Source organism: Hyperoodon ampullatus (genome assembly GCF_949752795.1).
Source record: "Hyperoodon ampullatus genome assembly, chromosome: 19".
Classification (NCBI taxonomy): Eukaryota; Metazoa; Chordata; class Mammalia; order Artiodactyla; family Ziphiidae; genus Hyperoodon; species Hyperoodon ampullatus.
In genome coordinates, this window is record NC_136932.1 from 42,343,896 (window position 1) to 42,367,831 (window position 23,936).

Here is a 23,936-nt window from a genome sequence, read left to right on the forward strand (position 1 = left end):
GCCCCAGGAATACACAGAGCCCCTCCTGCCCACCATCCCGCACGCATCTCAGAAGAGCCCCAATGCCCAGTACCTACTGGCCAGAGCTGCCAGCCAGCTCCCTTCTGCCCATCATCAGATACCCACCAGACCTGGTCGAGACTCAGGGAGCTGCTTGTCCATCAAGAAATCAGAACAGGGACTCACCAGGGCTTCCTGGGCATGATGGGGACCGGCCAGGATGAGGGCCAGGAGCACACAAATCCCTGGGGTTTGCAGACCTTGCTGCCTGGCAAATGGCACCTTTAGGTGCTTCCCCCAGTGCCTGGCAATGAAATCAGGCCACAGCCCAAACGCCGGCTAAGCACCCGCCTGCCTTGCTTCTCCCCGTAGCCACTCACGCCCCACGACTCCAGATCCCAAAACTGGCATGTTCGTGGTTACCATAGGAACTCGCTAAAGCCAAAAAAGACACCACACAGTCACCCACATGGGCCTTCAAAGCTCATGTCCACCTGCACGGGCAAGCTTGCACACACGCCGACACACACCTACACGCGCCAGCACTGTTCTCAGGCTCAGGGATCACGCTAAAGAATCAATGAACCAGGGTTGATACTTTAGACAGAAACAGGGATGTTCCCCTCAGCCCCACCTGGAACGAGTTTGGAAGTGGGTTCCCTGCACATCCCGTGTGGCCAGCTGTCGGTTACAAGAGCAGTGGCACCAGCTAGGGCTCAGCTGGTGCTCACCTGCCAAGGCACACCTGGAGCTGGGGGGAGGGGGGGTGCAGGGCCCCCGGGACCACCACCAGCTCTGCCTGCAAGGCCAGGGAGAGGGCACTGCCCAGCCTGCTTCCCCGGCAGCCGACCACCCCCTTCAGCCCTCAGGATGCTGCTTCTCTCCTCTGTACCCTTCTATGGGAGGGTGGGGGGTAGGTATAAAGGTCAGGACCTAAGCCAGCCACTTGGGAGGGGAGAGGGGAAATGAAGAGCAGAGACTGTAATTCAGAGCCTTACTCCCTCCCTCTACCCCAAGCTGCCCAAACTCCCCGTCTCCATACAGGGGGCCAACATCCACTCAAAGGCTCACCCAGACACTTGAGTCTTCACCCGGACCCTTCCCCTTGCTCCCACCTCCTACATCCAAACCAGCTCCAGGCTGGGGAGTCCGCCTCCTCAAGAGCTCTCCAGTCTGTCCACTCTCCCCAACCCCGCTGGCCCTGCTCTGGCCTCCAGCCTCTCCAATGAGTCAGCAGATGGCAGCCAGCGGGGCGTTCAGACTCAAATCTGGCCACATTACTCCCCTGCTTTAAAGCCTTTCCATGGCTCCCAGCCACACAGAGCAAGCCCAGCCCTCCACACAGCCCTCCCACACTCCTGGACGTGGCCCAGCCAGACCCTGCAGTCGCACCCAGTGATCTGTCTGGTGTCATAACCGCACCCAGGTCCCTCCCAGCCCACGCCATTCACACCTCACTGCCTATGCGCTGTTGCTGCTGCCCCGGGTGCCCCTCTCCTCTCCGGGCTGGCCTCACTCACCTTTGGAGATGGCTGAGGCATCACCAAGTCTCCAGGAAGCCCTCCTCCATCCTCTCTGAGGACATCTCTGTTAGCACGTGTCACATTCCATTGCAACTGTCTGTCTGTCTGTCTCCCTATGGGACTATAAGCTTTCATGAGCAGAGACTGTGTCTTTTTTTTTTTTTTTTTTTTTACTTTGTTGCCGTGCATGGGCTCTCTATTTGCGGCGAGCGGGGGCTACTCTTCATCGCGGTGTGCAGGCTTCTCATTGCGGTGGCTTCTCTTGCTGCAAAGCACAGGCTCTAGGCACACGGGCTTCAGTAGTTGTGGCTCGCGGGCTTTAGAGCACGGGCTTCAGTAGTTGTGGCTCGCGGGCTTTAGAGCACAGGCTTCAGTAGTTGTGGCGCACGGGCTTAGTTGCTCCGCAGCATGTTGGATCTTCCCAGACCAGGGATTGAACCCGTGTCCCCTGCCTTGGCAGGCAGATTCTTAACCACTACACCACCAGGGAAGTCCCGAGACTGTGTCTTTTTCATCTTTGCTTCCCCACCAGCCCCAGCGCCTAGCACTGGGCTTCAAATGCAGGTGCCCAATAAATGTGAGCTTAACTGATTCATTCTTCTAACCCCACAAAACATCAAGTTCCCCCTGCCTTTGGCAACCCCAGCAAACTCAGAAGACACCCTAGATATGTAGGAGATGAGCTGACTCAGATGGGGCAGCCTCAGAAGGTTCTAAAACATCTTTGTGCCTCAAAGAGTCTTGTAATCCACAGTAAGCAAAGACCTGGTGGTCAAAGATGGGAGAAGGGCTTCCCTGGTGGCGCAGTGGTTGAGAGTCCGCCTGCCGATGCAGGAGACACGGGTTCATGCCCTGGTCCGGGAGGATCCTACATGCCGCAGAGCGGCTGGGCCCGTGAGCCATGGCCGCTGAGCCTGTGCGTCCGGAGGCGGTGCTCCGCAATGGGAGAGGCCACAACAGTGAGAGGCCCGCGTACCGCAAAAAAAAAAAAAAAAAAGATGGGAGAAGTAAATTGGTGATCATGACCTTCCACTGATTCATGAAAAAAAGCCATTATAGGGACTTCCCTGGTGGTCCAGTGGTTAAGACTCTGTGCTTCCAATGCCAGGGTTGCGGTTTCAATCCCTGGTCTAAGATCCCACGTGCTGCAATGCAGCCAAAAAAAAAAGGCCATTACATCGGAATCAAGGGGTGGACTGTGGAGGGATGGGCTCTCTGGTAGGGCTGGAAAGCTGAGGCAGAGACTTGATGCACAGCTGCCTGGGCCCTGACTCTGCTCTCCCCGCACCCCCCGAGAATGCAGCCTTGCTAACAACACCAAGAGAACCTGGAGAGGCAGATGTCTGTACAGGGAATCGCCCAGATTTTGTACGTAATCCTCATAGGATGGGGACCGAAGCCCTGAGTTTAAAAGGGCTGTGACATAGCAAGAAATTGAGCTTTCCAGATGTGGCAAGCCCCCATCCTGCATGGACAGTGGCTCCAGCAGCTGCCATCAGGGACCCCAGGGCCAAAGGGAAGTTACGCTGAGTGAGACACAGCGCCTGCTGCTGGCCTATGTGCTCACCTCCCTTCTAAGATTTTAAATCTTAGCTGGTGAAATCTGAAACCTAGAGTACAGATGGCTGTGTGGTGTCTTCTGACCAAACCACAGGACAGCTGAAATGCTGCCCCAGCCAGGCTGCCGGGAAGACAGCTCCTCCAGGCCCTCTCCCTCCTTCTCCTGAGGAAGAAATAAGACGGCACAGTGACCTCTGGGCCCTCTTATGCACCATCTCTCTATTTAGAGATGCCCACTTCTAGTGACCAAGAGCCGGGACCATCAGTTAAAAAGTTGGATTCTTTTCCCTGCAGGGCAATGGGCTCTAACTTCCCGGTCATCAGGAATGTGCATGATGCCCTACCCCAGCAGTAGAGACAGGCTGCACTGAATCATCTCCACGCTCACGCAGTCCCACGATGGCCAGTGCCTGTGTATGACAGTCATCTCAGATGGCCGGAGCATGGCTTACCAGCCCATGCAGCAGACACACACACACACACACACACACACACACACACACACACACACACCTCTTTCTTTAGCAAAGAAGCAGGAGTCTCTGAGAGGGAAGGCAAGGGGCAACAAAAAAAGAGTGGAGAAAAGGATCAGAGGCTCCCAGTTCAGGTCGTCCCCTCTGGATGCTGCTTCAAGGACCTCCATGAGCAAACACATGGCCCTGCCAACCTAGGTTCCCCCTGTGGGAATCCAGTCAGACTATGGTTCAACCACTGCAATACAGACCGTATCCCAAGCTGGCCTGGGAGCAGGCTGGCGAAGGGGCGTTCCCCACCTGCTGTCCCTGCCTCTTTCTCTCCAGCCCTCCATCTCATGTGATGGGCTAACCATGATGACCCAGAATTAATTCATCCAGCAAATATAGACTGAGAACCTGCTATATGCCAAGCATGGTGTAAGGCTCTGGGGAGCCAGAGATGAAGTATGCAGAACCTCTGCTCTCAAAGACACTCATTCATTCGTGCATGCATTTGCTTAGTCAACAGCGAGCACCTACCATCATCAAGGTCCTGAGAGAAATGCAAAAGGACAAAAGGCATGAAGGTGAACTCCCAGAAGGTCAAAGCTAGAAGAGAGCAGATTGGGCACCAGCCCAATCCTCCCACTTTACAGATGGGCAAACTGAGGCTTGGAGAGGTTAACAATGTGTTAGTCTCTGCCTCCCAATTTTTTCTCCTGTATGTGCTGCCACCACCCGCCTATCCAGTGTTCTTGTGTGGCTCCAGGCCCCCAGCACCCCTTGCCTCTGAGGGTCTTCATCATTCAGGTACCCCAGACCCCTCTCAACCTGGGCCTCCAGCAGGGGGCTGAGCCCTCCCATCCACAGTGTTGTGGAGGCAGGGGTGCATTCTGGGGCCAAAGCACCAGACTCTCTATCTAACTCGGGAAAAGAGTGGGAAAGTAGGGCGGAGAGAGGTGCTGAGAGCTATTTAGCTCCAGCCTGGACTGAACCAGCCATGAAGTACAGACCTGGATTCAAATCCCAGCTGCAAATCCTACTCCCTGATGACCCTGACCAAGTTTCCTAACCTCCCAAGCCTCCCTTTCTCTTCTGTAAAATGCAGACAGTAGTGGTAGCTGCTTCCCGAGATGGTTGTGAAACCTCAGGGAAACTGTGTGATGAAAAGTGAGCACATAGTAAGTGCTCAATAATGGTGGTGCCAGAACCCCCATCTTCGGAGCTGCATAGCTCAGGGACACTTCCAGGAGTTGTATGGCTGACTGTCTTCGTGTCAAGGACACCAGGTCCCTGGGGAAGGAGCTGAGGCAATCGGGAGCATGGGTTGCAGTCCACGGGTATCTGGTGCTCAGTGGAGAAGCCAATGGGCTGGGCTGCATTAGTACAGAAAGATGTCTCACCCAGCAGAAGCCAAAGGAAGACAGCATCTGGGTACCTGGAAGAGCCCTAGCACATGCAGTTGGCTGCCTAAGGACCTGTCAGTAAGCAGAGCCATATCCTGGGCACCCAGGCAGAATTTCTTCTTAGGTATTAGTGGGGAGGAGAATGAGGGAGCAGCTACTGATCTTCCTTTTAGTCCTAAGAGTCATGGGGGTGACAGGATAAAACCTCCTATGGTATCTGCCCAGCCCACAACTCATCCTTCTTCTCTGAGAACTAACCCCTCCCACAGAGAGAGGTGGCTGCAGCAGACATATTTTATCCATAAACCCCGTCTCTCCAACTAAACTGATTGGACCATGCTGGGCCAATCAGATTCCCTCTTTTTTTTTTTACAGTTTTATTGAGATGTAGTTTATTTACTATAGAATTCACCGTTTCTAGGTCTATCATTCAATGGTTTTCAGTATATTCACAAGGTTGTACAACCATTACCACGAACTAGTCCCAGAACATTTTCATCACCCCAAAAAGAAGACTGTATCTTTGCATTTGGATTATTTCCATTTGGGGCTATTATTAATAATGTTGCTATGAACATTGACGTACAAGTTTCTCTATGGACATATGTTTTCATTGCTCTTGGATGTATACTTAAGAATGGAATTGCTGGTCATACGGTAACTCTATGTTTAACCTTTTGGGAAACTGCCAAATTGTTTTCCAAAGCAGCTGCACCCTTTCACATTCCCACCAGCAGCGTGTAAGGCTTCCAATTTCTCTACATCCTCACCTACACTTGTTATTACCTGTCTTTTTGATTATAGTCATTCTAGTGGGTGTGAAGTAGTATCTCACGGTGGCTTTGATGTGCATTTCCCTGATGGCTAATGACGCTGAACATCTTTTCATGTGCTCATTGGCCATTTATATAACTTCTTTGGAAAAATGTTTATTCAGAGTCTTTGCCCATTTTTAAATTCTTTTTGTCTTTGTATTATTGAGTTGTTAGAGTTCTTTATATATTTTAGATATGTCCCTTATCAGATATGTGATTTAAAAATATTTTCTCCCATTCTGTGCATTGTCTTTTTACTTTCCTAATGGTGTCCTTTGTAACACAAAAGTTTTTAATTTTGAAGAAGTTCAATTAATCAGTTTGTTGTTCTTGTTGTTTATGTTGCTTGTGCTTTTGGTGTCATACCTAAGAAACCATTGCCTTATCCAAGGCCACAAAGATTTTCATCTATGTTTTCTTCTAAGAGTTTGATAGTTTGGGCTCTTACATTTAGGTCTTTGGTCCATTTTGAGTTAAATTTTGTATACGGTGTGAGACGGGGATTCACTTTCATCCTTTGCATGTGGATATCAGTTGTCCCAGCACCATTTGTTGAAAGACTATTTTTCTCCATTGAATTGTCATGACATATTATACTTGTTGAAAATCAATTGACCACAAATGTGAGGGTTTATTTCTGGACTCTGAATTCTATTCCATTGATCCGTATGTCTATGTCTATGCCATTACCAAACTCTCTTGATTACTGTCACTTGGTAGTAAATTTGAACTCACGAAGTACAGTCCTCCAACTTTGTTCTTCTTTTTCAAGATTATCCTTGAATTTCCGTAAGAATTTTAGGATCCATTTAGCAATTTTCGCAAGGAAGGCAGCTGGGATTTTGATGGGGATGCATTTCCAGTTCCTGTTCAACGCCCCCTGAGCTCTAGCTCCACCTCCTCCCCTCGGGTTCCCTGAGGCACCTGGGATTTTGTTCCATAAACTCCATCTTTTGCTTAACCAGATTACACTGGGTTTTTGTTTCTTGCAATCAAAAGAATCTTAACCAAGTACAAGTAGGAACACAGTCCTACACACTGTCCCAAACAACCCTCTCAACACCACCTCCCCAAGGCCTACGACCTCAGACTGTCCCCCACATACCCAGAGAGCCCACTGGGGTCCCAGCCTCAACACTGGCCCATGCCCCCAGCCCTTCACTCCACCCTGTAACTAGTTCATTTGCAGGTTACATGTATCATCTTTACTAGTTAAAACAAACAGGCCCTCAACAAACGCTTGTGAAATTGAACTAGATGTCCCAAGACGGTACCAAAAAAACCCACTCCTACCACTCTACACCCCTTAGTAACTCAGCTTCCTACCTAGCATCTCATGCAATACGCAGATAGGAAGCTCTAGGAAGGCCAGACATCACTGTGCCCACTGGACAAAGGATACGGAAACTGAAGTCCAGAGAAGTTAAGTGTCTTGCCCAAGAGTGACTTGCCCTAAACGCTGGACTGCCCTGATGCACACCCCACGCCAATCAGCACAGGCACAGACAGGCCCATTGTCCCGCCCCATCTTTAAGAGCTACTTTAGAAGCTACCTCCTCCTGGCAGTCTTCCAAGATTGCTCCCACTACATCCCTGGCATCAACTCTACAGAGAGACTGAAAGCTCTCAGAGGGCAGGGACAGTTTTCCATCCATCCCTGCCCTGCTAACTGCCCACCTTCACCCTTCTGAGCAAAACAAACCTGAGTGGGAAGCTTCCTTGTTTTGACCCCCCTTAGATGCCAACTCACAAGACTGGCTGTGCTCTGCCCAGGGAAGTGTACCCAGGGGATGCACAGTCAGTGCTGGCAACTAAATGGCATGGCAGAGAGAGGCCAGCCTGGAAAGCCTTTCAGCTGAGATGGGGGAGTTACAAGCAGGAGGGGCTGCCCCCAAAGGAGGACACTTAGTAGAGGAATTTTTCATGCTTGAGCCAATTCACGTGTTGCAGGATAATATTTTGACCTAGTGACCAATGCTGTTTTTTCCCTCCTAAAATTTCCCTCCTTTTTAACTCACTTAATTGGAGAAGGTGGTGGGTCAGTACTCATTGCCCAAGGGAGGGATGCAGTTGGGAACCGACTTTTGTTAAGTCTCAAGGGGGAAAGAGGATCCAGATGCAGGCAAAGTGGTTTGGCCAGAAACACAGAGGGAAAAGAACGAAGGTGATGAGAGAGAAGCAGTCAGAGGTTCCAGGACAAAGGGGTGTCTGCTCAGGGCTCCCCAGACAGACGAGCAAACACGTGATAAACCGAGGCAGACAATCAATCCCCAGACCCTGAACCTGGTGCTGGAATTCTCAGAGAGCCTCAGGGCCAGGCTGATCAGGACGACAGATGTCTGGTAATAGATGACTCGATGACCAACTGACCACCCACAAACACACACACACTGGGATGTTTTGCCAGGTCCTAGAACTGTGTGGCACAATTTTCCAGGTAGGTGGGAATGTCAGAAAGGCAGCCTGGGACTTCCCTGGAGGTCCAGTGCTTAAGACTCCACACTTCCACTGCAGGGGGGCATGGGTTCAATCCCTGGTTGGGGAAGTCTGCATGCTGCGCAGTGCGGCAAAAAAAAAAAAAAAAAGCCTCTTGGGACTGGGGCTATAAAAATTATATAGAAAAATAAAATGATTACAAGTGATGGAAAATTAAAATATAAAAACTAAAGTGATGGAAAATACAATTATCTTTCTTATACCCTTGAGTTGTGGCCTGAAAGTTTCACTGCTATACACATTTCCACCACACTGGTCCCCCTGCTTGCTTCCCAGCATCTGCCTTTTCCCGGATACTTCAGGAATCCAGAGCCCAGTCCAGCCTCCTCCGAGTCCACAAGCCCCTGGACTGAGACAGAGAATCTGACAAATGCAACAGTCCCGCTCACGTTTTCCACAACCAGGAGGGAAATGAGGGAAATGAGGGCTCCAGCTGCCATTACCTCTGACCTTTACGTAACAGGAAGTGGCTACTTACTTGACCTTCAGGCTCGCCAGCATGGTCTTGTCAATCCTGCCAAGAGAAAAGCAAGGGCTTCCGTCAGTGCCAGGGCTGAAGGCTCCCACCTAGCACCTGCAGGGGACAGGTCCCGGGGCCCAGCCCAGACCACCAGCCCCGCAGGGCCCTGGACAATGTTGCTTCAGGAGGAAGGAAGTTCTCCTCCAGCCCAGAAAGGGAGGACTTGGGAGCTCTGGGAGGGCTGGAGCCACTCATAACCCAGTGAGATGGGTCCTGTTATTCTCCCTATTTTAGAGATGGGGAAACAGGCTCGGGAGGATACAATCACTGGCCCAGTCTGGATCCCAGTATCTGACTCCAGACCCAGGGATCTAAAGCACTATTGTATGCCATCTCTCCTTTCGTTACCCAAGCTCCACAAGAGGACTCTGCAACCCAGCCTCATGGGTCACAGCGGCTGGACAATCAATGCATGGATATTTCCTGGGATTCTGCTTTAGAAAGATGCCACAACCTCCAGCACCAGGGACCCTCCTGCTCTGGGAGCTGCCAGTTCCTCTAAGAAGGCATAAGCCACCCCTGGGACAGAACCTGACAGCAGGCGCCAGGGTGCACAGGAGGTGGGGTCTGTCGGGCACAGGATGAGCCGGGAAGATCACGTTTGCGGCAGACTGTCCTGGCAGCCAGCAACTCCACCCCAGCCTGCGCCTACCCTTGCTGGAAGACAAGGCAGGGCTGCTAGGCTTCTATTTTTACCCACTGCATATGCCAGCCCTTATGGCTGGTAAAAGAGGCCCCTTCCTCTCTCCAGAGACAGAAAGTAGGCAAGATTCCCACTCTCTGTCTCCTCTTGTTTAGGGGTCACAAATACCAGGGTCACACCACCATCAGTGTCACCACTGCACCATGTCATCATTGCCATTAATGCCACCAAAAGCACCACCACCTCCAGGAGGCTTGAAACCCTGGCAAGTTCTTATAGCCACCTCTGTCCAGCAGCTCAGCTCTGCCACAAGCTCCCCATACATGCAACTACTGGGGCCCCAGGGAGGAGGGAAGCCATGTCAGGGGCCACACGGTGAGGACGCAGAGCTGCCCCAGCAATCACGAGTCAGCACCAAGCCCTTGAGCCGGGGGGCGGGATCCTTCCACCCTGAGTAAACTCCCAGCACCTTCTGATCTCAGTTCCCAACAGCAAAATAAGCCACACCCAAGGGTCCTGGCCCAGGTCCCTCCTCCCAGCTTCTTCCCCACGGGCCCCATGGGCCCCCTCCTTGGTGCTTCCACGAGGCCCCCAGGGGTCTCACTGGGTTCCTAACCCCCTCTGGTATGGAGATCCTCCTCCTCTCCCATTCAACTCCACTGAATGGGAGTAAGGTGGACCCAGGAGCAGACCCCTGCACTCTGCTATAACATCTGTCACCCAGAGCAACCCAACTGGAACCCCTATCAATAAGCCCTTACATTTTATATTTTCCCAAGGAATCTTTTTTAATTCTTACAACATCCCTTTGTTGTGGGTAAGGCAGAAATTCCCCATTTACACATGGAGAAACTGAGACCTGGAGAGAGGAAGTGTCCCATCTGGGTTCCTCAAAGAGCAGAAGGGTAGCAGCACCTTGACCCAGGGTTCCCAGCAGCCCTCTCAGCCTACCACCCGCCACCCGCCACCCACCAACTCTCTGGGTCACACCCTGGCCCACAGCAGCCCCAGTCCCGGGACCCACGTCCACACCTACTCGGTCAACCGGGCTCCCACGGGGGTGTGGCCTCGGAGGGCAGAGTCTATGGCTTGGCAGGGCTGAGATGGGGAGACAGGGCAGCGCTGTGACACTGAGCTTTTCCCTTTCAGGAAACCAAGGTCCCCAGGTTCTTCCGGGTGCTGTCTCTCTCCTCCCTCCCCTGCCGCATCCCATTCACTCTCATCACCTTGTCCACCAGTGCTACTGGACATCCACCCTGGCATCCAACGGAGCTCTGAAGATACCACCCCCAAGACTCTTTTCACTGTCTGGAGTGGACCAGGGCTCCAGGAATCTGTAATTTAGCCCTCAAACAACTGCAATATCCCTTCCCTGCTGAAAGCCATCCCCGCATGATAGCCGCCCTAACCCTCCAGCCCCACCAGGAAGCTCTGCCGTCCCATGTCTTGCAGCCCCTGTGCTCCCTCCCACCCTCTTTCACCTCTTATGCCCCCCACTGCTGGCCACGCGGCTTCCACACCAGGACAGCCCTGGCCACCCTCCCCCCCTCAGCAGTGGGAACCTCTTCTTTGACAATGCTCCAAGCCTAGAAGCTGAAAGGAAACTGATAATGAAAACCACAAGACCCCGTTCCCCAGCTGAGGAGAAGCTGCCGGCAGCTGGTAACCAGAGACAAGTCTTTGACCTCAGTTTCCCCACTTTATGGCCCCGTAGGGAGGAAAGAGCCTCTCCTTTGTCCCAGACAGAAACTTAGCAGCAAAAGGTGGCCCAGAGGGTCAGGCAAGAGGCTGGAGCGCAGCCCCAGCTGCTCAGACTGGCTGTAGGGGGAGGGCAGGGAGGGGCCCCTGGCGACAGGCCCGCCCCGTCCTCTCACTGCTCACCCCTGCAGAGAGGAGAGAGCCCAAAGGCCGAGCAGGCCACACACTCTCCCGGCCACGAAGCCACAGAGATGACCCAGACAAGAGCATAACACACATGCACAGACAAGAGCACACACAGGTACAGAAGCTGCGAGGTGCAGACCGGCATCCGCTCAGAAACGCAGAGTGCACACGTGGTCACGCATCGGCACACCCACCCAGCCAGGCACACACCTCACACCCGGCCGCACAGACGTGCACACCTAAACACACAGTCCCAGATACACACGTGTTCACAGTCATCACAGATGCACATATGGAAACACATGACACAGAGGCCCGCGTTCACCAGTCAGAGTCACACTCACACCGGCTCCAGCTCCGACCTCTGAATTCCCTAGGAGATTGTACCCAAGGGACAGTGAGGAGAAGCCTGGTGCTCCCCCCACAGGATCTTCCATCTCCAACCCGCCCAAGCATCTGAAAGTTCCCCGCACTGCTCCCTACAGACCAGGTCGCAGCCACAGGCTCAACCGGGCTTCGCGGCCAGATTCGCTCCCACCCCTTCACCCGCCCTCCCATCTGTTACCCACCATCCGAAGCCCCCAAAGGAGACGCTGCGCTTCCTGTGAAACATGGCTGTGACAGAGGGGCCCCTGGTCCAGCGATGCCCCTGGGGCTGTTGGCAAGACTTCTGTGGCCTCGGAGCAGCGGGGTCGACAGCCACCGGCAAAGGGTGGGGCGCCCGGCGTGGCACCTCCCCCAACGCCTGCCCCCCAGCCCGGCTTCCTGTGGGTGAGGCCGCGGGGTGGGAGGGGTGTCCTGCCCCCCAGGACGCACCAAGACAGGCAGGGGAGGTCGCAGAGGGCAGCTTCCCCACACCCGGAGGAACCCGCAGCTCCGGAAGGGGCTCGGCCGGCAGATTGCACCACAGCCCGGGTTGGCAGCTCTGCCCCACACAGCCCAGGCTGCCCGGAACCCAAGGAGGCCCGAGGATTCCCATGATTGTGCCTGGGAGGGGGAGAGAGGCCTGGCTGGAAGGCTCAGGGAGCCCTGCCGACGGGGCCCACACCGACTCCCTGGGGCTGCCGGAGGCGGGACCTTGGCCTTTCTGCCTCCGCCGTACCAGATAAACCTGCCCCACACGCGTACGCGTGTGGACACAAGTATACGTGCACCCACGTGGGCCCAGGGGCGCACACACACGTGCACACATATACGCAAAGGACCCACGGGTACACCTAGGCGCACGCATGCTCACGTACGTCAGCAGACGCTGGCACACACGTGCACGCAGGTACTGCACACTCACCTGCAGGTCAGCAGACGCCGGCACACACATGCACGCAGGTACTGCACACTCACCTGCAGGTGCGTGCAGACATTTACAAAGACACCCGCACATCCACCTCATGCACATATAGCTCCCCATACAAACACACGCTCACACACACATCAACATACGTGCACACACCTAGGCGCACGCTCAGATCGCACACACGCCTACAAGGCGCCCTCACATACACAGGCACAGATCTGTACTGCTCAGATGCCCTTGAGCGTCTAGACAGAGGTCAGCAGTGCTGAGCTCCTGCTAGCAGTGGCAGAGGTGGCAGGTGGCACCGATGTGCACGTCTTTGCCTTTCCCACTGGAACCACAGGCTAGTCCTAATCTCTGTCTGCACCAGTGCTGACCATGCCTGGTACACGGTAGGTGCTCACTAATGAGAGCCCCGTAGAAGAGTGCGGCACATACATACAGCAGCCTAGGGTAGAGGGTCACAGGCGGGGTGCCAAGTCCCCGCCCCTACCAAGCAGTGGAGAAGCTTCCACCATTGGCCTTTCCCACTGGCCCACCTTCCCTGGAGCTGGGAGTCAGGTCCGCGCTGTGATGCCAGAGGGCCACCCCCAGGCTGTAGACAAAGGGCACAGGCATTTTTATTTTCTTGACTCCTCCGCTGCAGGGGACACAAGGGGCCTCAGGCCCTATGGGGGCAGCACAGGGTCCTGACCGAGTTCAGGGCTAGAGGTGGCAAGTGTGGGGTCCTGTGCCCCAGGGCAGCTGGCTGCTCGGCAGGAGCCTGGTGGTCCTTGGTTCAGGTTGCACCCTCCACCCTCACCTTCATCAGAAAAGGAAGGATCAAGTGGTTCACTCCCTAGGGTTGCATAGACCACCGGCTTCCCACTGGACATCCACTCCACACCCAGATCCGTCACCCCTACTGCACCCACCCCCCACTCAGGAGACGCTCAGCAGGTACCACGGACACCCTGGGTCCTGCGTGTCCTGCATCCTTTTGGCCTCCCTCTGAGCAAGACAGCTCTGTGCTCCATCTGCTCCCGGGGGGGACACCTGGCCAGGCCTGGCCAGCCAGGGCTTCACCCTCCTGGCTGCAGTGACTGGTTTGGGAGTGGGCAGGAGACCTAATCGGACCCAGTAGGACTCACTCCCACAGTGCTTCCCCCTCTCCTCCCCAGGGTTGCTGAACCACAGGGTGGAGCACCAGGGTAAGCCAGAAACGGCCCACAGCCTCAGCCCAGGCGTCACGTGGGTTACTAATAGCTAATAACCCACATTCCTTTTGCAAAGTGCTTACTTTTTTTATCAATTAGAGGGAGTTCCTAGTGAGCCCAGCATTGGAGCACGTCATCTGACGTGCTTCCATGTGGGAGAGAGAGAAGGGGTTGCGGCCACAGTAAGCTTGGGCACTTCCGGCCTTCCGTCTTCTCTGTTCTTATCTGTACACACATGTGACCGTATGTGCTTGCTGTCCACCAACATATTCTAGGGGAAGACACAGCTGAGAGATGCTCTGATTCAGGCCCTCATAGTCTGCAAAGACACCCAGATAAAACCCAGGTAGGAGGCCACCTGGGCCAAATGTTCGCAGACCCAGAGGAGACACAGGCCCAAGCCCAAGCATCTGAAGGTCAGAAGGGCTGCCCAAGGAGCAGGCAGGGAGGAGCATGTCACGACCAGGCTGGATTCTCCCACCTTGCATGGCAGCCACAAAAGACACAGAGTCATGGGATTCAGACACCTGACCAAGGAGCGGCAATGGCCTGGCTGCATCAGCAGGAAGGGCACAGAACTCACAGCCTGGACTTGAACTTGAGAGTCCAGAAGGGCCGGTGCCGTCTTCGCCCCCCAGAGTGAGGGCCCAGAGAAAGAGAAGGGAAGTTCCCAGATAGCTTTCAATTTTACCGCATAAGCTCGGGAGGGAGGTGAGAGTCATTCTAGAGCCTCATCCACTCTCCTCTCCTCAGTGCTCAGGCTCCCAAGCTTTGGAGCTGTGTGACCTCCAGCAACTTATCTAACCTCTCTAGGCCTCAGTTTCCTCTTCCATAATAGGGGATGGCTGCCACCAACCTCACAAGATTATAAATGAACATAAACACAGCACAGGGCTCCCAAACCATTACCGGAGCTGTTATATGTACTATCTATTATGATTCCACCCCCTCCCTCGGTCCCACGCAGCTTCCAGCTGCCCCTGCTCTGACCCCTCTGTTCTTCTTCTGGGTGGAGGTGGGCAGCAAGGAGTCCATGGCTCTCTGGGAAGTCAAGAGAAAAGAGAAGCATGCTGTGTGCCAGGCCCAGCCCTCCTGCCCCACCAAGCACAGCCCAGCTTCCTCCCAAACCTCAGCTGACTCAGCATGTGGGCAGTCAGGGTGGAGATAAGGACAAGCTATGGGGCCAGGGGGGCCAGGGGCAGCGCTGTGACTGTGAGTTGACTATGGGTCAGCACTGACCTTTCAATCTCACAACCACCTCTGAGATAGCACCACTTTATCCCTATTTTACAGATGGTGACACTGAGGCACAGAGAGGTTAAGGAACCTGCGTGATGGTGGCAGAGCCAGGTCTGACTCCAGAGCCCAACTTCTCAGCCACTGTTCTGTACAATGATCTGCATGCTCAGACCAAACCTGCCCCACTGACTCTGGAACCTAAAGAAATGCCCAGTTCATGCAACGCCCATTTTACAGATGGGGAAACGAAGGCCCTGAAAGCAAAGCTCAGCTCAACAGCCAGGAAAGAACAACAAAGCAAGAAAGAGCACGTGCCCAAGTCCTTCTCACCTGAGGTTGCTCCTTGCCCTTCCACAGAGGAAGGGTCCACTTTGGGTCACCAAGTCACAATGCCCTGGCTTCCCTGGTGGTAGGCCTGTGGGTATTTCTGGTCCAGCTGAGGGAGCAAGTACCAACCAGAGCCCCAACCCCGGGACAGAGCTCCAGGGAACCCACCCAGTTCTCTGGATTTTAGAGAAACACGGAGCGGAGAAAGCTGGCTGGGATCGGAGGAGGAGAGGCAGCCCAGGCCCCTGCCAGGAGCCCCTCCATCATATCTGCAGTCCCTTGGGGGCAGGAGGGAAGGGAGAGAGTGTGGTTTCCTCCACTTCGGCAGCTCTGTCCTCGCAGCCGCAAGCAGGAGGTAAAGGATGAAACAAGCTCCTTTCCCAGGCGTGGGGATGAGGCAGTTACAGGAAGCTGAGGAAACAGATGTCCTGAGAGAAGCAGGCACTAGATCATTCAGCCTAGATCCTCCCCCACTCCAGACAACATAAGCTGGCGTCAGTACCGACCCCGTAAGGCTCAGCTCTCCTCCTATCTCGACCACTGAATCACCTTGAGCAGGTCACGTGCTCTTTGGAGGCTTCAGTTGACCTTGCCTCAAAGGGGAGGCTAGATTAGCCTCTGCTTCCTTTATAAACCAGGTGAGGAGAAAGCATAGCGGCAGAGAAGGACCAGGAAAACAGGGTGCCATGGTACTTCCTGATCTCCAGGAAAACAGGGTGCCATGGTATTCAGAGCCAGCAGACCCACACTGGTTGGGAATCTACACCTTGGGATGGAGATAAAATGACATCTCACATCTGCATTGTGATTTACAGTGCCCTGATCACTTCCCCCGTCACGCTGTCTCAAGGGCTAGACTGAATTTCCCATTGCACAAGTTCTGAAAAGCAAGATGATGACCAAAAAAATTACAAGAGAAGTGCTTGTGAAAACTCGGTTCCAAGAGCAAGACCCCAATATATGACAGTTGTGCAATTTATTCTGATTTGTTCGGTAACGCCGTCTACCAAGAGAACTCCCAGCAACACGTGGTTGTGAACTAAAGAAGCTGCAACATGTACCATTATTTTAAATTATTTTTAAATAATAATAAAGTATTTTTACCCATCAGATAAGTTAAAAAAAAATCCTTGATAATGGTGTGAGGATGTAAGGAAACAGGCACCCCACCATTAGTGTGTAGATATTTGGCAAGATCTATTAAAATATTAAGTGCACATACTGTTTGTGCCAACACTTCTGTTTTTAGAGATTTATCCGGGGAATTCCCTGGCGGTCCAGTAGTTAGGACTCTGCACTTTCACTACCAAGGGCCCGGGTTCAATCCCTGGTTGGGGAACTAAGATCCCACAATTTTCGTGGCACGGCCAAAAAAAAAAAGAAGAAAAAGAGATTTATCCTACTGGTAAACTCATACAAGCTGACAAGATCTATGCCCACAGATGTTAATTATCTCATTGTTTATAATAGCAAATACAATTAGTAAAATAAATAATCATCATTTCACGATACTGTGGAACAAGCATACAATAGAATACTGTGTAGCCACTAAAAAGAAGGAGGTAGGATTTATATGTGTTACTACATAAAGATATCCTAAAAACTAAAAAAACAACAAATAGGGGCTTCCCTGGTGGCACAGTGGTTGAGAATCTGCCTGCCAATGCAGGGCGCACGGGTTCAATCCCTGGTCCAGGAAGATCCCACATGCTGTGGAGCAACTAAGCCCATGCACCACAATTACTGAGCCTGTGCTCTAGAGCACGTAAGCCACAACTACTGAGCCCGTGTGCCACAACTACTGAGCCCACATGCCACAACTACTGAAGCCCGTGCACCTAGAGCCCATGCTCGGCAACAAGAGAAGCCACCACAATTAGAAGCCCACGCACTGCAATGAAGAGTAGCCCCCGCTCGCCACAACTAGAGAAAGCCCGCGTGCAGCAACGAAGACCCAACACAGCCAAAAATAAATAAATAAAATAAATTTATTTTAAAAATGAAAAATTAAAAAACAACAAACAAAAAGACACAGAACAAGGACTTCCCTGGTGGTCCAGTGGTTAAGAATCCGCCTTCCAATGCAGGGGACTTGGGTTCAATCCCTGGTTGGGGAACTAAGATCCCACATGCCACGGGGCAACTAAGCCTGCACACTGCAACTACTGGGCCCAAGCACCTCAACTAGAGAGCCCACATGCTGCAACTTAGACCCAACGCAGCCAAAAATAAATAAATAAATAAATATTTTTTTAAAAGACAGAACGGCTCATATAATAGGATCCCATTAGTTTAAATAAATATGTAAATTCTTATATATGCCTAGACAATTTCTGGAAGGAAACATAAGCAATTGCCCAAGACTGGTTACCTCTGAAGAATGGGACTGAAACTGGAAATCCAGGGGGAAGAAACTTTTCACTTTACGTCCTCCTGTGCTGCTTGACTTTTTTTTTTTTTTTACCAAGAACATGTTATAATTTAAAGAAAAAGTGTTAAACAGATGGTTTGCTAAGAAGAAGAAGAAAGAAGGTGAAGAAGAAGAGGAGAAGGGGAGGGGTGGAAGCTACAAAAGCTCATTTCTTTAAAACCTTCTTAAACTATTTAGAGCTCAAACTGACTGCTGATCCCAGTCCTGAGATCACCTCTTCTACCCTGAAGGTAAGTCTGTCTTGCCCCAGAGAGGTAGAACCCAGGTCTCTCTCTCTCTCAGTATCTGACTACAGATGGTTCTTCCATCCACTCTGGTTGGGTTTTTTTTGTTTGGTTTGTTTTGTTTTTTGGCTGCGCCACTCGTCTTGTGGGATCTTAGTTCCCTGACTAGGGATTGAACCTGGGCCCTCGGCATTGACAGCACAGAGTCCTAACCACTGGACCACCAGGGAATTCCCCATCCACTCTGCTTTTTTTTTTTTTTTTTTTTTTTTGCGGTAGGCGGGCCTCTCACTGTTGTGGCCTCTCCCCTTGCGGAGCACAGGCTCCGGAGCACAGGCTCAGTGGCCATGGCTCACGGGCCTAGCCGCTCTGCGGCAGCCGCTCTTCCTAGACCGGGGCACGAACCCGTGTCCCCTGCATCGGCAGGCGGACTCTCAACCACTGCGCCACCAGGGAAGCCCCCACTCTGCTTTTAAGCATAGTTTGTCTTTCAATCTTAAGTAAGAAAACCCCAAGGAGACCAATATACCACTTTGCTGGGGGAAATTTGACAGTTCACGTCGGAATCCTTACCTTCATGCCAAGAAGCTTCTAGAGTGCAGATCATGGCCAGTTTGGGGATCTGGGTGTTGGTTTTACATGGGTATGTCAAGCCTGTGGAAATCCATCAACCTGCACACTTACAACCTGTGCACTTCTCTGTACATATATTATGCTTCAATAGGAAGTTTTTTTTAATATGCATATTAAAAAATGCATATTTTGACCTAGAAATCCCAAGGGGAAAAAATCAGAGCTGTGTGCCAGGTTGTACTTTTGAGGGTCTCCAGCTCATTGTTGTCATAACTATGAAATGCTGGGAACAATCTAAATTTCCAACAGTAGGGGTAGGTTAGAGAAAGACAACATCTCTCAACAATACAGTTCATCTCAGCCAACCAACCACAGATACAAAATATTCAGGAAAAAAATTTTCCATAAAATTCCAAAAAGCAAAACTGGAATTTGCCATGCTGGCAACTATTTACATAGCATTTACATTGTATTAGGTATTATAAGTAATCTAGACATGATTTAAAGTATATGGGAGACCTAAGTGACCATCAACATATGAATGGATAAAGACGATGTGGTATATGTATACAATCGAATACTACTCAGCCATAAAAAACAATGAAATTTTGCCATTTGCAACAACTTGGTGGACCTGGGAAGGTATTACACTTAGTGAAACAAGTCAGACAGAGAAAGACTGTTACCATTTATATTTCAGATCTAAAAATAAAACAAAGGAATGAATATAACAAAACAGAAACAGACTCACAGATATAGAGAAGAAACCAGTGGATACCAGTGGGGAGAGGGAAGGTGGTGGGGGACAAGATAGGGGTAGGGAATTAAGAGGTACAAACTATATTTTATAATAAATTTAAATGGAGTATAATCTTAAATTATTATTATTTTTTTTAATGCTTGGCTATTTATTTATTTATTTATTTATTTATTTTTGGCTGTGTTGGGTCTTCGTTTCTGTGCAAGGGCTTTCTCTAGTTGTGGCAAGCTGGGGCCACTCTTCATCGCGGTGTGCGGGCCTCTCACTATCGCGGCCTCTCTTGTTGTGGAGCACAGGCTCCAGACGCGTAAGCTCAGTAGTTGTGGCTCACGGGCCTAGTTGCTCCGCGGCATGTGGGATCTTCCCAGACCAGGGCTCGAACCCGTGTCCCCTGCATTAGCAGGCAGATTCTCAACCACTGCACCACCAGGGAAGCCCTTAAATTATTTTTTAATTATAAAAATAAAGAATAAGGGAGAATGGCATGGGTTATATGCAAATTCTACACCATTTTATATAAGGGACTTGAGCATCACAGGATTTTGGTATCCTGGAGGGGAGCGGGGTGGGGGGCAGTCCCAGAAGCAATCTCCCAAGGATACTGAGGGACGACTGTATATGTGATGCCAGGGCAAACAAGGTACAGTAAGTCTCTGAATAGAATGCAACAGGCTAATACGCTCAGGACTACATTGTTCAGGAGGTGAGATTAAAGATCATGATTTTTTCTTCTTTGTGCTTTCCTGAACTTTTTAAGCTTTCTGAAATAAGCAGGTTTTGCTTTTATAGTTAGAAAAACACAATAAATGCTATTTAAAGGGCTTCCCTGGTGGCGCGGTGGTTGGGAGCCCGCCTGCCAATGCGGGGGACGCGGGTTCGTGCCCCGGTCCGGGAGGATCCCGCGTGCTGCGGAGCGGCTGGGCCCGTGAGCCGTGGCGGCTGGGCCTGCGCGTCCGGAGCCTGTGCTCCGCAATGGGAGAGGCCACAACAGTGAGAGGCCCGCGTACCGCAAAAAAAAAAAAAAAAAAAAAAATGCGATTTAAAATAACGACAAATAAAAGGAAGTAAAAGGAGGCAAGAAAGGGGACGGGCCCAGTGTTATAAAATAGTGGTTCTCGGGGCCTTCCCTGGTGGCACAGTGGTTGAGAGTCCGCCTGCCGATGCAGGGGACACGGGTTTGTGCCCCGGTCCGGGAGGATCCCACATGCCGCGGAGCGGCTAGGCCCGTGAGCCATGGCCGCTGAGCCTGCGCGTCCGGAGCCTGTGCTCCGCAACGGGAGAGGCCACAGCAGTGAGAGGCCCGCGTACCGCAAAAATAAATAAATAAATAAAATAGTGTTTCTCACGTGCTCCAGGTTTGAGACCCACCTGGGGCTTGAATAGCATGGGTTCAAACCCCAGCCCTGCTGCTTGCAAGCAGTATGAACTTGGGCAAGTTCCTCAACCTCTCTGTGCCTCAGACCAGACTCCCCATCTATAAAGTGGGGATACTAATGGTACCTACCTCATAGGGTTGTTGGGAGGGGTATAGGAGTTAATACGCGTTAAGCCTTCAGAGTGGTGTCTGGCACAGATCCATACACCTGTTAGCCAGTGCAATGGCTAAATTTCGGATCCCATCGTTCTGGGGTGGGGTCATGGAATTTGCATCTTTAACAAACTCCCCAGATGATTCTAATCAAGTGAGAAACACTGGAATGAAATCCACTAGGATACTCCCATCATCCTTGGTGGCCCTGGAGTTATCTGTAGGAAAGCTTCCGCACTAGGAGCTGTCTAAAGGAGATCACAAAGCCAGCTCTTCGCTCTCCCCCATTCAGCTGTGTCGCTCCCCACCCTCCCCTATTACTGCAGAGCCTCACCTGGACACTTCCCTCCCCAGATGGGAAAGAAGGTAGGTGTCGGCGCCCTCTACAGGCAAGTCTGGGTAGTGCAAGGAGGAAACGGGGGCATCTTCTTGATTGTATTTCTAGGATGGCAGCCATACTGCCCCCTGGCAAAAGGGATTGAGGGATGGAGGAATTCTCTGTATGGCAAGAGATAAGCAACAACCACCTGGTGTCAGAGCACATGGGTTCCAGCCCTGATTCTGACGTTAAATGTGGCTGCGGGGAAATCGCTTAAACTCCCTCCGCCTCACTTTGTTCATCTATAAAGAATAACTGCCAACATTTCTTGAGTATTTCCCATGAACCAGTTACACCATGATTTTATTTCATGTAATCCTTACCATAACCATGTCCTCCAGCCTGGTGAGGAAATGGAGCCTCAGAAAGGTTAAGAGATGTGCCCAAGGTCACAGGGCTGGCAGGTGGCCGCAGGAGAACTCAAACCCAGAGCCTCTGCTTTTAACAATTCTGCCATTTCTATAGAGAATGAGGGCACTGTTAGATGTGAGATACAGCCAGGCTGGGCTCCAGCAAACCCCTAGATTTTCCCTGGCTCCCTGCCAATGCCCAGCTAGGAGTACCCCAGCCTGGGCCAGGACAAGGAAACCCTGAGATTCCTCCCTGGGCCTGGCAAGCCAGGCTGGGGAGCCATTCTTCTGGCAGATGAACAGTGCCTCAGACGGAGGCAGGCAGGGGGCACAGAGAAAAGGAGGGAGCTACACACACACAAAAAGGCCTGCACCTCAAACACAGCAGGTTCACTTATCCTGACTTCCCTGGATAAAGATGGGGGTCCTCGTGGGAACTGTGCCTCCAGACCCAGAGGAATCCTGCTGGAACCCCAGCTTCGTGGCATCTCCACCAAGCTTGCCCCCTTGCCCCTTTGAAGAGAGCAGGGCTGACTTAGAATCACATAATAAAAGGAGACAGAAAAGGCCTTTTCCACTCAGGGTCCCCTCTTCTTTCCCCATCACCGGCCCCACCCTCAGAAGGACTCTGCACAGGTAGGTGCCTCCTGTATTACATGAGAGTTGGGGGTGGAACTGGGGCTGGAACCTGCAGCTCGGTGAAAACCTGGACCAGTGCCTTACCTGAGGCCAAGGGGATCCGTGGGTAGAAGTGTAGTCACCGCTAAATAACCCAATGAGCACGAAATAACCCAATACATACTGATGGTGTTCCCACTTTATAGAAGGAGGAATTGAGGCACAGAAAGACGAAGTAATTTGCTCAAGGTCACACTCCGAAGAAGTGGCTGTGGCAGACTGTATTTTCCAAAGATGGCCCCACCATCCCATAATATAACCCCATTCCACATGCTCTTCTTACCCTGTGACATTAACACCCCTCCATTAAGCGGTGGGGTACACGTTCCCCCCTCTCGGATCCTGGTGGATCTGTGATTCTGGCAGAAGTGAAGCTGCATCATTTCCAAGGCCAGGTAAGAAAAGGTGAAATAGCTTCTGTCTGGCTCCTTCTTGCCCCTAATCCAGCCAGCACACTGTGAGGAAGCCCAAACTAGCACACAGAGGGGGCACACAGAGAGGCCTGTGTGGCGAGGAACTAACACCTCATGCCAACAGCCAGCACCAAATGCCAGACATGTGAGCAACCGAGCCTTCAGACAATCCCAGCCCCTGGACTTTGAGCCACTCCAGAAGACAATGGCAGAGCAGATACTAGTATCCCCACAAGCCCTGCCCAAATTGCAGATTCCTGAGCAAAATAAACATCACTGTTGTTTCAGGCCATAAGCTTCTGGACGGTTTATTATGCAGAATCAGATAACCAGAACAGTGAACCAGGCGACCTGACTCCAGAGCTGTGTTCCTGGCAACCCTGCAGTGGTCCCTGCTGTGAAAGACAATGTAGAGAAGGGGTATAGAGCTCAGGTCTGGAGTCAGACATACCTTCATGTATTCATTCATCCATTCATCAAATGTTTATCACATCCCTACTTTGTTCCAGGCTCTCTGCTAGTGCTGAGGGTATTTCAGTGAACAACACAGACAAATCCCTAGGGGGACTAGGGGTGGAGAGGTGGAGGACAAGAGAGGGATAACTTTACAACAGGTATTTACAACAGGGTGATGTGATCCAAAGGGGAGTGGGGGGTGGGGAGCTCTGTTTAGAGTCAGCCTCTCTGAAGGAGAGACTGTAAGGATGAGATGGATGCAGCTTTGTGAAGAGTGGAGGGCACGGCAACAAGTGTCAAGAATAGACCTAGGGGGCTTCCCTGGTGGCGCAGTTGTTGGGAGTCCGCCTGCCGATGCAGGGGACACGGATTCGTGCCCCGGTCCGGGAAGATCCCATATGCCGCGAAGCGGCTAGACCCGTGAGCCATGGCCGCTGAGCCTGCGCATCCGGAGCCTGCGCGTCCGGAGCCTGCGCGTCCGGAGCCTGCGCATCCGGAGCGAGGCCACAACAGTGAGAGGCCCGCGAACCGCAAAAAAAAAAAAGAATAGACCTAGATTCATGTCCTGGCTCCACTACTTACTAGCTGTGTGACCTTGTGGAAGTGATCCAGCCTCTCTGAGCCTCCACTTCCTCATAAGATAGGGATGCTTTCATAACCCACCTCATAGGATTGTTCTGAGGAGCCAGTGAGCTAATACATGTATCTTGTGAGTTCGGGGCCTGGCACAGGAAGAGCTCCATAAATTTAAATGATTATGCTGAGGCCAAGGCTGCCAGTGGGATG

General features: G+C 52.0%; 1 protein-coding gene across 1 annotated transcript in view; it reads right to left on the reverse strand.

The window, feature by feature from the left end:
- RAP1GAP2 (RAP1 GTPase activating protein 2) overlaps nucleotides 1-23,936 on the reverse strand; it is a gene marked incomplete at both ends in the record, with an annotated part of 216,889 nt that overhangs the window by 171,586 nt on the left and 21,367 nt on the right. Inside the window, one exon of the mRNA XM_079725572.1 lies at nucleotides 8,734-8,769. Coding sequence (XP_079581698.1) covers nucleotides 8,734-8,769 — 36 coding nt within the window. The remainder of the gene's footprint in view (nucleotides 1-8,733; nucleotides 8,770-23,936) is intronic.